The 14382-nt window shown below is 40.9% G+C and overlaps 1 protein-coding gene across 1 annotated transcript in view; it reads right to left on the bottom strand.

Annotated features, from left to right (window-relative positions):
* The window catches only part of MERTK (c-mer proto-oncogene tyrosine kinase), a 226471-nt gene that overhangs the window by 106666 nt on the left and 105423 nt on the right, over positions 1–14382 (bottom strand). Inside the window, exons 6-7 of the mRNA XM_006898936.1 lie at positions 11107–11290; positions 9771–9922 (exon numbers count right to left, since the gene is read on the bottom strand). Of these exons, the coding sequence (XP_006898998.1) occupies positions 9771–9922; positions 11107–11290 (336 nt within the window). The remainder of the gene's footprint in view (positions 1–9770; positions 9923–11106; positions 11291–14382) is intronic.

Below are 14382 nucleotides of genomic sequence, written 5' to 3'. Positions count from 1 at the left end.
CCCTGCTCTGTTCTGACGACTGCCTCTTGGTCCAAGTATAGGTTTCACATTAGCACGATTAAATGTTCTGGGATTCCCATTCTTCTCATAGTCAGCCACAGTGTGCTATGATCCACGCAGTCAAATGCCTTTGCAGATTGAAATACTGTAATGTCATTTAGTTTGGGGGAAAGATTTCTTGCCTTTCTATGTCAGAAGCGTAAGAACTACGGAAAGCTTGAGCTACAGAAGGCTTATTTATTGTATTCTTGTTTGCCCCATATTGTTTGAAATCCCTAATCCAAAATATTAATTCCTATAGTAGAGGAAGTGATGTGTTTTGTTGATGCTTAACAACCATAATCATTAGCTAATAACTACATTTTTTATCCTGTCTACTCATTTGAAAGTTGGTCATTTGGAATGTTGTTTGTTTAGATTCATTCTACAAGTAATATGCTAGGAATGAGTGAAATAATTTCAAAAGAACTGTACTAGAGTAGCTGTGAAGAAGCACATTTGAACTAGTGTGATTAAACAACCTACAATAAAATGGAAATTAATATAAAAAATAAAATAAAATGATGCAACCACTATAGACAGTCTGAAATTTCTTCAGAAAGCTGAAAATAGAAAGCACTTAATCCAGCCGATTGGCATTATCATGATGGAGGGTGAAGAGATTAAAATTGTTCACAGTTTTCATTTGCTTGGCTCCACAGTCAACACTCTTGGCACCAGCAGCCAGGAAATTAAAAGACGTATATTAATGGGAAAGTCTGCTGTTAGAGACCTCTCCAAAGTACTGAAATGCAATGATGTCGGTCTGGAGATTAAGGTGCACCTGATACATGCCATGGTCTTTGCAATCACTTGCTATGCATCAGAGAGCTGGACAATGACTAGGGAGATATGAAGGAGAATTGATGCCTTTGAGCTGTGGTGTTGGAGAAGAGTATTGGATATACCATGGACTGCTAAGAAAAAAAAAATAGGTTTGTCCTAGAGAGGGTGAAGCCAGGCTGCTCCTTGGAGGCAAGGATTCTGAAGCTTCATCTGACACACTTTGGACATGTTTCAAGGAGGGACCAGTCCTTGGAGAGGGGCATCATGCTTGGAAGGGTGGAGGGACAGCACAGGAGAGGAAGACCCTCGATGAGATGGATTGATTCAGTGACTGGGGTAATGGGGGAAGGTGTGTCAGAGATACTGAGATTGAGAGGGCAGAGTTTAGGGCCGTTGTATATAGGGTCGCTATGAGTCGCAGGCGACTCCATGGCACATAATAGCAACAACAACATTTCACTTCTGGAAATATGCGCTAAAAGAATAAGAGCCACCCCTCCCTTCGAGGTGCAGGAGGAGGACAAGGCGGTGGGGGTGGGGGTGCCCACGGGTCAGTCAGCTTTGGGCAGTGGAGTCAACTGGAGGCAGCAGAGCAGAAGCCCCAGCCATGGCTACAGTCCAGAAGAAACTAGTGATTGTAGGGGACAGTGCCTGTGGGAAGACCTGCCTCCTCATCGTCTTCAGCAAGGATCAGTTCCCATAAGTCTACATCCCAACCGTCTTTAAAAACTACGCTGCTAGGGGAGCTCTGGTGGCCTAGTGGCAAGAAGCTGCAACTACAATCCCAGAGGTGCACGGTTCGAATCCACCAGATGCTCTGCCGGGGAAGGAGGGGCAATCTCCTCCTGTACCAGTCAGATCTGATTTGACAGTACACGCACACAAAAATAATAAAATAAAATTTAAAAAAATTAAAAAAAAAAACTACGTTGCTGACATCGAGATGGATGGTAAGCAGGTGGAGCTGGCTCTGTGGGACACAGCAGGGTGGAAGATCACCTTCGGCCTCTCTCCTACCCAGACTCTAACGTCATCCTCATGTTCTTCTCCATCAATAGCCCCGACAGCCTAGAAAACATTCCTGAGAGGTGGACTCCAGAGGTGAAGCACTTCTGCCCCAATGTACCTATCATCCTAGTGGGGAACAAGAAGGACCTGTGGCAGGATGAGTATACCCAGCAAGAGCTGGCCAAGATGAAGAACGAGCCTGTTTGGTCTGAGGAAGGCAGAGATATGGCAAATTGAATCAGTGCCTTTGTCTACCTTGAGTGGTCAGCCAAGACTAAAGAGGGAGTATGGGAAGTTTTTGAGATGGCCACTCATGCAAGTCTCCAGGTCCACAAGAACAAGTGCTGAGAGGGCTATCTCATCTTCCAAGATCCCTTCTGATTCCCCCCTACTTGCCTCCCTCCCAGGAGTGTAGACACTTCCCCTCCAGCCCTACTCTCCTAGGTGGCAGCTGTATCTTCAGAGCTCGTCCCTCCTGCCCCTCCTAGGACTGAAGGTGCCCTCTTTTAGTTTCCTCAGGCCAGGACTGTACTGAGTGTCACCAGTCCCAGTGGTGGTGGGCCCCTCCCAGTCCCCTGGAAACCTCTGCTGTGCTCTGCCCTTCCAGAGTCCCTGTAGCTGTGGGGATGAGGCCTGGGGGCTCTGTCACACACCAGCACTATCTTCCTGCTCATAGAAGAGTGTCGAGGCAGGCAACTTTGAGGATGTGACCAGAGTCCCAGCTCCAGATTTTCTTGCTTTGAGCAGGGGCCTTGTCTGACTGAACTCTGTGGAAGGGCGTGAATAAAGGTCACAGGATAAGGGGGGGAAAAAAAAAGAAAGAAAGAACAACAAATGCTGGCAAGGTTGTGGAGAAATTGAAACCCTTCTTCACGGTTGGTGGGAGTATAAAATGGTGCAATCTCTCTGGAAGGCAGTATGGGAGTATAAAATGGTGCAACCACTCTGGAAGGCAGTATGGCACTTTCTCAAAAAGTTGGAATTTAGAAATACCATTTGACCCAGTAATTGCACTACTGGGAATATACAATAAAAAAATCAGTGCTGCCACCCAAACAGATATATGTACACTCATGTTTATTGCTGCGTTGTTCACAACAGCAAAGAGATCTAAGCAACTCAAGTGCCCAACAACAAATGAATGGATAGGGAAGCTGTGGTATACACAATGGAATACTATGCAGCTCTGAAAAACAAGGAACACAGAAAATATTATACAAAATAAATGACCCTGGAGGACATTATGCTGAGTGAAATGTCTCAGTCACAGAAGGACAAATACTGCATAATGCCACCATCATATAATAAGACTGACATGGGGATTAGGGGGAATCTAAGAAAAGAGTGGGTCAACAGTAAATACTACATTTAAATCAATGAGGGAAAGAACTATCCAAAAGAAATATATGATGAGGTATTATTTGTATAACAACAGTCCAGAATAAGAGCTGCATAGCAAAGTAGACTGGGGGGAGAAGGGAGAGAGGAAATTGAGCAACAATGAAATAATCTTTTTAAAGAGAAAAGTAAACTGGGGCAGGGAGGGTTAGGTAGGGAGGAAAATGTGCAAGAATGAATGAATGAAAATGCAAGTTTTCTGTAAACTTTTGTTAAAATATCAATAAAATCTATATATGTATATATAGAAGAGCTGAGTTGGGGGACCTCACCTGTTCTCTGCTGCAAGACACCCAGGTCGGTGTGGCATGGCTGGCCCAGGAGTGTCTTTCAATCACTGCCTTCCCAGTATCTGCTAAAGCCTGCAGCAACCCCAGACACACTCATACCCTACAGCAACAGAACCACTGCCTGTCAGGTTGAGAGGCTGCAGTTCTAGACCACAGTCCCACCCAGAGCACTAGACTGCTGCCTCCGCTGCTGGAGACCATTCAGCTACTACCCCCCTCCTGTTCAGCGCCAGGAGCACCAATATCACATGCACTTTGGGTGGAACACTGTAATCTAGCTACATCACTGTGGGATTTCTTTAGCTCAAGCAGAAAAGGCCAGGTGGAGGCATGGTTTCAGGAGAGCAACAGTCATCTTGCTCCTGGTTAACTGTTCTTCCCAAGAGGGGAGCACCAATATACAGGTCCTTCATAAAACACTGCCATGCCCTGGGTCATTATATAGTTATAATAGGCTAACATCGATTACAAAAAGACATAATGTCAAGAAAGGCGCAATCTGCTTCAGTAATCATGGGGGGAAAAAACCAAAAAGCTTCTCCTAAAAAGGCAAACCCAAAGAATATCCCAGATAGAACCAGAAGAAATATATTGATGTGAAGTTATTTGAACAGCTACAGAGGAAGAAGCAAATGATGGCGGGGGGGCGGAAACAGTGGAAATCATAGCAATCCAGGGGAAAAAAACACACCAAAAACCATACTGATAAGGAGCAACTTGAACAGCTATGGAAGAAAATGTAAAAAATGGAAGAAGAACTGATAGTATAGATAAAGTGGTACAAGAGCTTAAAAAAATCATCACAGGGCAGAGGATACAGCCAACACAGAACTGGAAATAACTGAAAAGCATTAAAATGCAATCCAGAATATTAAGAGAGTAATGGCAGAAATGTCCAACACACTAATGGGACCAAAAAGTAGCACTGAAAAGATGGAAGAGAGTCAGTGAGCTAGAAGACATAAGTCTCACTGGAAACATACTAGAAGAAAAATAAAAGATGAGACATAAAGAAAATGAAGAAAACATTAGAATCATGTGGGATGACATCAAATAGAACAACATATATATATGATTGGAATTCCAGAACACTGAAGTGACAGGAAAGACATGGAGAAAATTGTAGAAGAAGTACTGGAAGAAAACTTTCTAGGTATTTTGAAGAATGAGAAAATCCACACTCAAGAACAAAGAGATCATCAAATAGGCTGGACCCAAAAAAGAAAAAAAATCAATACATATCATAAGCCAAATTTTCCAAATTAAAAGATTAGGATAGAACACTAAAAGCAGCATAAGAAAACTAAAGAGTCACCTACAAAGGAAAAGCAATTAAATTAAGTTCTGGTTTCTCAGGAGAAGCCGTGTGAACTAGAAGACAATGGAATGGCGTATACAGAAAGATGAAAGAAAACAACTGCCAGCCAAGGATCCTATACCCAGCAAAACTCTCCATCAAATATGAGGGAGAAATTAGATCCTTTGCAGAAAAGAAGGAACTTAAGTCATTTTTGGAAACAAGAACAAACCTACAAAAAATATTAAAAGCAGTGCTTCACACAGAGATGCCAAAGGAAAGTGCATGGACCACAGTAACCAGAAAAAACAGAACAATAAACAAGGGAAAATGGCAAAAGTAAAACCTGATAATAATCACATCCAATGTGAATGGACTAAATGCACCAATAAGAGAAAAAGAGTATCAGAATGGATTTAAAAAAAAAACAAAACAAACAAACCCAAAGACCTTCAATATGTTGCCTACAAGAAGCATTATCTTAAAAATGGAGAGAAAGACAGACTCAAAATCAAAGGCTGGGGAAAAAAAATACACCAAGCAACTGGCAACCTCAAAAAAGTAGGAATGGCAATACAAATCTCTGATTAAATAGACTTCAGAATGAAAACTGTCATAAAAAATAAGGAAAGACATTGCATACTGACTAAAGGCACAATAGATCAAAAAGATATAACCTTGGTCAGGATTTATACACCAAATGATAGATCTGCAAAATACGTAAAAACAACAGTTAATAGACTTGAAGAAATAGATAGCACCACAATAGTGGTAGGAGACTTCAACACACCACTGTCACCAAAGGATAGGTCAACCCAAAATAAACTTAACAGAGATGCAGAAGAATTGAACTGTACAATCAGCCAACCTGACCTTGTGAATATATTGCGGGTACTACATCCAACTAAAATCAATTCATTTTCTTCTCAAGTACACATGCTACCTTCTCCAGAATGGATCACATTAGAGCACAAAGCAAGCCTTACAAATTAAAAAACACAGAAATAATACAAAGTATCTTCTCAGACCACAATAACATAAAACTAGAAATTAATCACAGGAGGGTAAAGCTTACAAAATCACCCATGTGGAGACTGAATAACTCTCTACACAATTGGGTTATAAAAGAAAGTTTGCAGAATCCCACAGGGCCTCCACAAAACAGAATGATAACAATTACAAAATGGGCAAAAGATTTTTCACAGAAAAAGATACTTGGATGGCCAACAGACACATAAAGAAATGCTCAAAATCACTGGCAATAAGAAAGATGCAAATCAAAACCACAATAAGATACCATCTCTTTCCAGTAGCAGTGACAAAGTGTAAAGGACAGCAAATAACAAATGTTGGAGAGGATGTGGGGAGATAGGAATTCTTATATACTGTTGGTGGGATTTTAAAATGGTACAACCACTCTGGAAGGCAGTTTGGCATTTCCTCAGAAACCTGAACATAAAAGAAATTCCATATGACCCAGCTATTCTAGCTTGGAATATACTCTGAGAAAATGAGAACTGAGGCATAAAAGGAGAGAGACATCAATGTTTGTAGCAGTGTTATTCACCATTGCAAGAATATGGAAGCAACCCAGTGTCTAACCATAATCAAATCGATTGAGAAATTGTGGTGTGTTCATGCAATGGAATACCACACAGCACCCGGGAGCAGTGATTTTGTAAATTATTGCCTAACTTGGGAGGGGCTGGAGACCATTATGCTGAGTGAACTAACTCAGCCCCATAAGTACAAATAATGTATAAGACCATTACTATAGAAAGTGTATGAGGATCCAAGGAGGAGGATGGGAGCAGAGTGATGAGGATGGGAGGAGTGTCGGGGGTTACACAATTTGATGGGTGAAGGGTGGAGTGGGTAAAGGAAGTGGGAAATAGCTGGTGCGAAAAACAATGTATATGAATTTTTAAAGTAACCCAGTACAAAAGAAATTTTACTTAAAAAAATAAATAAAGAAGAGCTGCAATGTAAACAGATATATGTGCACCCATGTTTACTGCAATATTATTCACAATAGCAAAGAGATGAAAGCAGCCCAATGCCCACTGACAAACAAATGGATAGAAAGAAAGTGGTGCATTCTCACTCTGGTATATTGCATTGCACTGAAAGGCAAATGTGAAACACTACACTACACAGATAAGTATAGAACAGATAATGCTGAGTGAAGCAAGTCACAACAGGACAAGAAATGCATCAGACCATTGGTATAAAAAAAACAAAAACAAAAACAAAACCCAACAGAATAAAACACTAATTTTTTTCCCCAAAAAAACCAACAAAGAAAAGTTTACATATAGAAAGAATCCATTTAATATGGTTACTAGGGGAGGAGTGAGAAATTGATGGGATAGACAATGAACACTTGATTGGACCAAGTAAAGGAAAGCACAATATGGGATGACTCCAAGGTCAGACACTGTGTAGGTTGTAAATAATGATATGAAACAAGATAATCATGATTGGTTGACTTGAGAATTAAAAAAACTAAGGCAAGGTTTATTCAGAGATAGAACAATCCTGAAGGATTGGCAGGGATGGAAGGGAGAGAGAGGGGAGCAGAGATTGTTAAGTGTGCCAAACCAAAGGGACTTACAAACTTCTGAAACCCTGAGCCATTACTGGGGCTGATTACAGAACAATAACAATAACAATAACAATAACAATAACAATAACAATAACAATAACGTAGTTCATGGTGGTCACAGCATGAGTACTGTGGGGCCAGGGATGAGTCTGTTTGTGGCTTCACTATAAAAGATGCTGGGCCTGTGGGCCTGTGGACAACCCCCTGTATCACTTCCTGGATCTGGGAGAAGGGACCAGTGCTATCAGACTTCTGTTTCTGTTGAATGAATGATGAATTCTTTAACTTTTGTGCTTTGTTATTGATGTCTACTTTTGGCTCCTATGTAACCATGGTTAGCCTATGTGTTCATTTAATTAAGCACCTTTGGAATCTGATTCCTTGTGCCATCCATCAGGATGACAGGATTAATCTCTAACTACTTTCTTCAGACTCAATGTCACCACTGGACCAATTGGCAGCATCAGGATGGATGGTGAAGAGATTGAGATTGTTCACAACTTTAGTTTGCTTAGCTCCACAGTCAACACTCTTGGCACCAGTAGCCAGGAAATTAAAAGGCGTTTTGCCATGGGAAAGTCTGCTGTTAGGGACCTCTCCAAAGTACTGAAGAGCAATGGTGTCTCTCTGGAAACTAAGGTGCATCTGATACAGGCCATGGTCTTCGCAATCACTTGTTATGCATCAGAGAGTTGAACAATGACCAAGGAGGAGCGAAGGAGAATTGATGCCTTTGAGCTGTGGTGCTGGAGAAGAGTATTGAGAATACCATGAACTGCTAGGAAAACAAACACATTCATCCTGGAAAGGGTTAAACCGGGTGGCTCCTTGGAGGCAAGGATTCTGGGGCTCCATCTAACACACTCTGGACATGTTGTGAGGAGAGACCGGTCCTTGGAGAAGGACATCATGCTTGGGAGGGTGGAGCAACAGCTCAGGAGGGGAAGGCCCTCTATGAGGTGGATTGATTCAGTGTCTGGGATAATCGGAATGGGAGTGTCAGAGACAGTGTGATTGGCACAGGACAGAGCAGAGTTTAGGGCTGTTGTACACAGGGTCACTATGAGTCACAAGCTACTCGACGGCACATAACAAAAACAACAACAACGTTCTTCAGTAAAACAGTTCCTGAATAAAACAACTATGGGATATTATCTCACCCCAGTAAGAATAGTAAAATTTAACAGAACATCAAACATCAAATGCTGGGGAGGTTGCAGAAAAACTGGAACTTGTATTCACTGTTGGTGGAAGTGTAGAATGATCCAACCACTATGGAAGGCTGTATGGCACTTTCTCAAAAAGTTGCAAATAGAAATACCATTTGACCCAGCAATCCCACTACTGGGAATTTACCCTAAAGAAACCATAACTACCATCCAAGGAGATATATGCTCACCCATGTTTATTGTGGCTTTGTTCACAATAGCAAAGAGCTGGAAATAATCCAAGCCCATCAACAAACAAATGGCTAGGGAAGCTTTGGTATATTTATACAATGGAATACTATGCAGCATTGAAAAACAAGGAACTCATGAAATATTCTATAAAATGGGTGACCCTGGAGGACATTATGCTGACTGAAATATCTCAGTCACAAAAGGACAAATACTGCATAGTGCCACTGTTGTAAATCAGGTCTGACAATGGAGTTGAGGGGAAACAAAGAGGGGATAATGTATATTGCATTGAAACAGATGAGGGAGAGAACTGTTTAGAAGGAATATATGATTAGTGTCATGACAAGAGTCCAGAATGAAAGCTGCATAGTGGAGTGGACTAGGCGGAGAATTGTATAACAATGAAAGCTTGGTTGTTTGTTGCTGTTTTTTATTTTTCAAAGAGAAAAGCAAACTGGGGGGAGGGGTGGGCAAGGAGGAAAGTGTGCAAAAATGAATAAATGGAAATCCAAAGTCTCTGTTAACTTTCATGAAAATATTTAAAAAAAAAACACACCCACAACAGTTCCTGAAACTTCAAATATGACGTAAATTGTCCAACTTCTAAACCCTGAAGCTCCTTCATGTTCAGTTCTGGTTATCTGGATCACCTACATTGTCTTACTACCATATCCTAAGCTCCCTGAAAGCAAGAATCGAGTTACTAGCAGAGGATCTTGCTCTCAGAGTGAGTTCTGGATCTGTCTTCTGAATCCATAAATGAATGGATGGATGAAGGAGTGAGGAAAGCACCAAAATGTTCGGGAATCCTTAAAATGTTCAGGCACTTCTCACCTGTTTTTTACTTCAAGAAAAGTGCCTAATGTAACTAAAGAGCAACACGTTTTCTCAAAACAGCTAGCAAGTAAAAATGAGACATTAAAATACACTGCTTTTGGGTTACTTACAGAAGTCTCCATACTCTGCCATGTGTGGGATATCCGGTAGCCCAACAGTTTCCCATCCTGCCGCTTAATCGGAGGTTTAAGCCACCTTATCTCCACATTATTATTCGATTCATTGAGAAATACAGTGACGTTCAAAGGTGCTTCAGATGGGGCTAGAAAAGAAAAAGAGGGAAAGTTTAAGAGTCAAAAAGAAAAGCATACATAGATTCTTTATCTACTTAGGCTGTGAGTGCTCTTGGCTTTTAATGTTCTATGAAAAGTACTCAAACAGGGGAGCTCTGGTGGCCTAGTGGCAAGAAGCTGTACTGCAATCCCAGAGGTACACGGTTCAAATCCACCAGATGCTCTGCCGGAGAAGGAGGGGAAAATTCCCTCCTGTACCAGTCAGATCTGATTTGATGGTACATGCACAATAAATAAAAAAAATCTAAAAAAAAAAGTACTCAAACGACATAGGAACTTGTAGCAGATACCCCACTCCTCCTTTGTAACTAAGGAACAATGAGTTAGGAGTTTTAAGATGCAACTCTTAACAGGCTATTAAGTATTAAAACACTCTGAAAAAAAAAAAACCACTCTGATTAACTAATCAATATCTTTTAAGTACATTGAACAATGTATTTTAAACAAAGGTGATTTAACTTAATGAGAAGGTTATCAAGCAATGCCATTAATATAAAATTATGCTGAAGATTATTAAAAAATGGCAGTACATTGGCATGGACTTGCCACACATTATGTGACTGGTGAAGTGTAGCTATCTTTAATCTTATTTGTTTTCTTGAATCTGAATAAAAACGTGTACATATTATATTTTTATTAAAAGTAATAAAGGGTTTTAAAAGTATGTGGCAAATATAATTTTCCCACGTAAAAGAAAGCTCGCTTGTCACTCACTCACACTCCCTGCCATTAAGTTGGAACTGACTCAGTGGGTTTTCAGAGGCTGTGAAAGGCACACAGGATGACTGCCCATCCCCTCAGGGTCTTCCCAGAGTCTCCCCAGAGGCTGAAGTTTCTCCCATAGAGACTGGCCTCTGCTCGCTTTGGTGGATTCGAATCCCAGAGAGGAGCCATCTCTGGATTAGCAGTGCAGCTCCTTATGGGCTACACCACCAGAGATCCCTATCTTGTCACAATACCTTTTTAAGTATATAAGGAAATACATTCTTCCTTTTTCATTGGTTGCCTCAAAAATATTCCAACTTGATGATACACAACAACAACAGAGCCAAAGGAAAAACAGAATAAAGCTCAAACTTTAAATTAGGCCACAGGGAAAGGTTTCTGTACCCTCATGCCTTCAGGACAACACTCACTCTGAACTCAGAATTACCTCCTTCCTTTGTACTGGCTAGAACCCAAGGGCTCATTGCAGACCAGCCAACTTCATTCCTGCAGGAAACTGCAATGCTGTAATTAGTGAGGGCCTGCAGCTGCTCAATTTCATATAGATGTGGTGAAGCAGAGGTGTTAAAAATCATGAGCGAGCCATTACTCAGCAGATCAACTTCCTTGACCTGAATGAAGAATGACATTGTGGACCACGCATTAGTAAAGAAATGGCAGACATAAGGCAGGCATGCATTCAGTGCACATGGCCCTTCCTCTCCAGGAAATGGGAAGGCCCTGCTTCCAATCAAAGTGGACACTTTCCCCATCATTATTACTATACATTTGCCAGTCTGTAGAGCAAGAAGTCAGGTTCTGGGGGAAATGCCTACAAGTAAATGATCTCACATAAAATAAATTTGTCCCTTCTCTCTCAAAAGCCATTTAATGTTAACTTGCTTTTCAGAACTGTTTTTACAGGCCAAATGGAGTGGACATCAATAACATGACATTGGGTTTTTCCTAATAAATTGAGATGTATCAGAATCAAAGATTTGAATTGGTAATGCGCACTGGGCCTATAAGCTGTGGTAGACGGTAAACCGTATCAGCCTGCTACCTGGTGCAGCCAGGCAGAGAGGGTCGGCGCCAAGTACCAAACATATCATTCGGGGCCAGGAGTGCTGACGACACTACCGATCCTGCAGACTTAAAAGAATGCAAAATCCAGGGTGCCAATAAAGCAAGGTTTTCCCTACATTTTCCTTCTTTTTCTCTCCCTCTGGTGGTTATTCCCCTGGAGTTCCATGGAATGTAAATATCTGTAATATCATTACTATCATATGGAATATAAGCTAGTTTTGTCCTTTTCACCCCTTCCGTTTTGAAAACTATATTATTCAAGCCATGAAATGATTTGTACTCTAACTTGTTTCTAGATGATGCAGTGAGTTAATAATTAATATGTCTTCACATGAAACTATTTCATGGTTGCTGAAAGGAAACAGCACTGGGTAGAATAGACCACTTGCTACTCTTCCTTGGCTTCCCTAGGAAAATCACAATGGCTAGGAGATGCCTGGCTCTATCTTGACCACACTCCACAGTGAAGAGATATTCTAGGCTCCATTCCACTTTGTTCCCCTGTCCTGTACCAGTGTGTTGAATATTAGTCTCAGCATTTCCCACAGTAAAAATACAAAAGGCATGAAGAAAGGAAAGCAGCTTCATATCAGAAAAGCAAATTGTGAATGGCATGTTAAAAAATCAAATTTTAAATGCTCATATTCTTTTAACAGGAATTCTGGTTCTAGAAATTATTCAAGTACAGATTGTTATATAAGTTAGAGATGTTTCCAAATTTGGATGTCAAAAGTTTTTCATTCATTAAAAATAATTTAGATATTTAAATCACTATGTATTCACAAGAGGTTGTTTAAAAAAAGAAAGAAAAAGAAGTTCCAAGTACCTTTCACTTAGATTCCATCAAAGATAACACCTCATATAACTATAGAAGAAAATCAAAACCAGAAAACAGATGCTAGTAAAACTCACAGGGTTTATTCAGATTTCTTTAACAGCACACATCTGTGTTCAGCAGCTTTACATAACCCACGTGATTAGCAACTGGTAATATGTGGCACATACATGTTATGGAATATGCTGTCAAGAAAAGAAATTAAATTCTTATATATATCAGGGAGCTCTGGGGTCCTAGTGGCAAGAAGCTGTGCTACAATCCTGAAGACACTCGGTTTGAGGCCACCAGCTGCTCTGGGGGAGAAGGATGTGCGATTAACTGCCTCTGAAAACCCCACCAGAGGGTCAGCTATGAATCAGTTCAGTCTCCACAGTACACAACATATATCAAGACATAAGTGAACTTTGAAAACATTATGTAAAGTGAAACAAGGCAAACAGAAAAGGAGAAATAAAGTGAGACCTTACTTATGTAAAATATCTTGCTGTTAGTTTCAGTACAATTGGCCTTTGAGTCACAGCAATTCTGTTCATAATGGAGTGCTCAATACAAGGTTATCATTTCACAGGCTCTGTGGTGATGCAGTAGGAAACACTAGTGGCTTAGTGGAAAGGAGCTATGCTGCTAAGCCAAAGGCACACGGTTCAAATCCAGCAGCTACTCAACAGGAGAAAGACAGGAATCTCCCCTCATGTGATTTACAGCCTCTGAAAATCCATTGGAGAGTCAGCTATGGCTCAGTTTTGACTTGACAGTGGTGGTGCAGAAGGTGAAGTGTTGAGCAGCTAATCAAAAGGGCAGTGGTTTGAACACATCAGAACAGAAGAGACTGTCTATTCCTGTAAAGAATTTACAGCCTCAGTTCCCCCTGCAAATAGGACGCAGAAAAGGTTGCCTTTTACCACCACTACCTATCTACATACCACTTCTACAGGACACATCGCCTTTGCTTGGGAAACATTACCACTAAACTTCAGAGACACTGGTCCCAACATAAGGAACTACCAGCAGGTGATGTGTTGGAATCACAGAAGCCAAGGAAGCATCATATATTAAGCTAATAGATCAATGGCTGGTCAATGGGCGATAGATGTAAAGGGAGTGGGCAGAAGTGGATGGGTATCTTGCCTGGTGGATGGTGGAGCAGGGAAATAAGAGGGTAAAGACACATGTGCCAAAGGCAGGGACAACACTGACACTAACGGTTAACTCCACAATAAGGGATATACCTTTCACTTTTTCCATAAAATGCTGGTCTGTCTGATACTTCTCTAAATCTGAACATTCAGATTAAGGCAGACTAGGAAGAAGGATTGGCCATCCACTTCTGAAATAGCAGGCCTCTGAAAACCCTATGTACAACAGAACACATGTAGATAACAGAAAGGGCAACTGAGGTTGAGCTTTCTAGTATGGAAATACAAAGGAAGAGGAACAGTTGTAAGGAGACACTAGTGATTGGGACATGGAATGTAAGAACCATGAATGTAGGAAAATAAGATATTGTTAAGGAAGAAATGAAATGCATAAATATTGACATACTAGGCATTGGGGTGATGACATGGACTGGCATGGGGTATTTTGAGTAGGATGATCATATGATATATTACTTCAGAGATGAAAAGGTGAGGAAAAATGGAGTTGCTTTCATAGTTAAAAAAGTCATTGCTAGATCCATCTTGAAGTACAATATTGTGAGTGACAGGATAATATCCATACACATACAAGGAAGTCCAGTGAATACCACTATCATTCAGATATATGCACCAACAACCAGAGCCAAGGAAGAGGAGATAGAAG

This window comes from Elephantulus edwardii, unplaced genomic scaffold (assembly GCF_000299155.1).
Source record: "Elephantulus edwardii isolate Elephantulus edwardi_28Jun2011 unplaced genomic scaffold, EleEdw1.0 scaffold00241, whole genome shotgun sequence".
Lineage (NCBI taxonomy): Eukaryota > Metazoa > Chordata > Mammalia > Macroscelidea > Macroscelididae > Elephantulus > Elephantulus edwardii.
The sequence above is the reverse complement of the archived record's forward strand: the minus strand, read 5'-3'. Positions and strand labels throughout refer to the sequence as shown.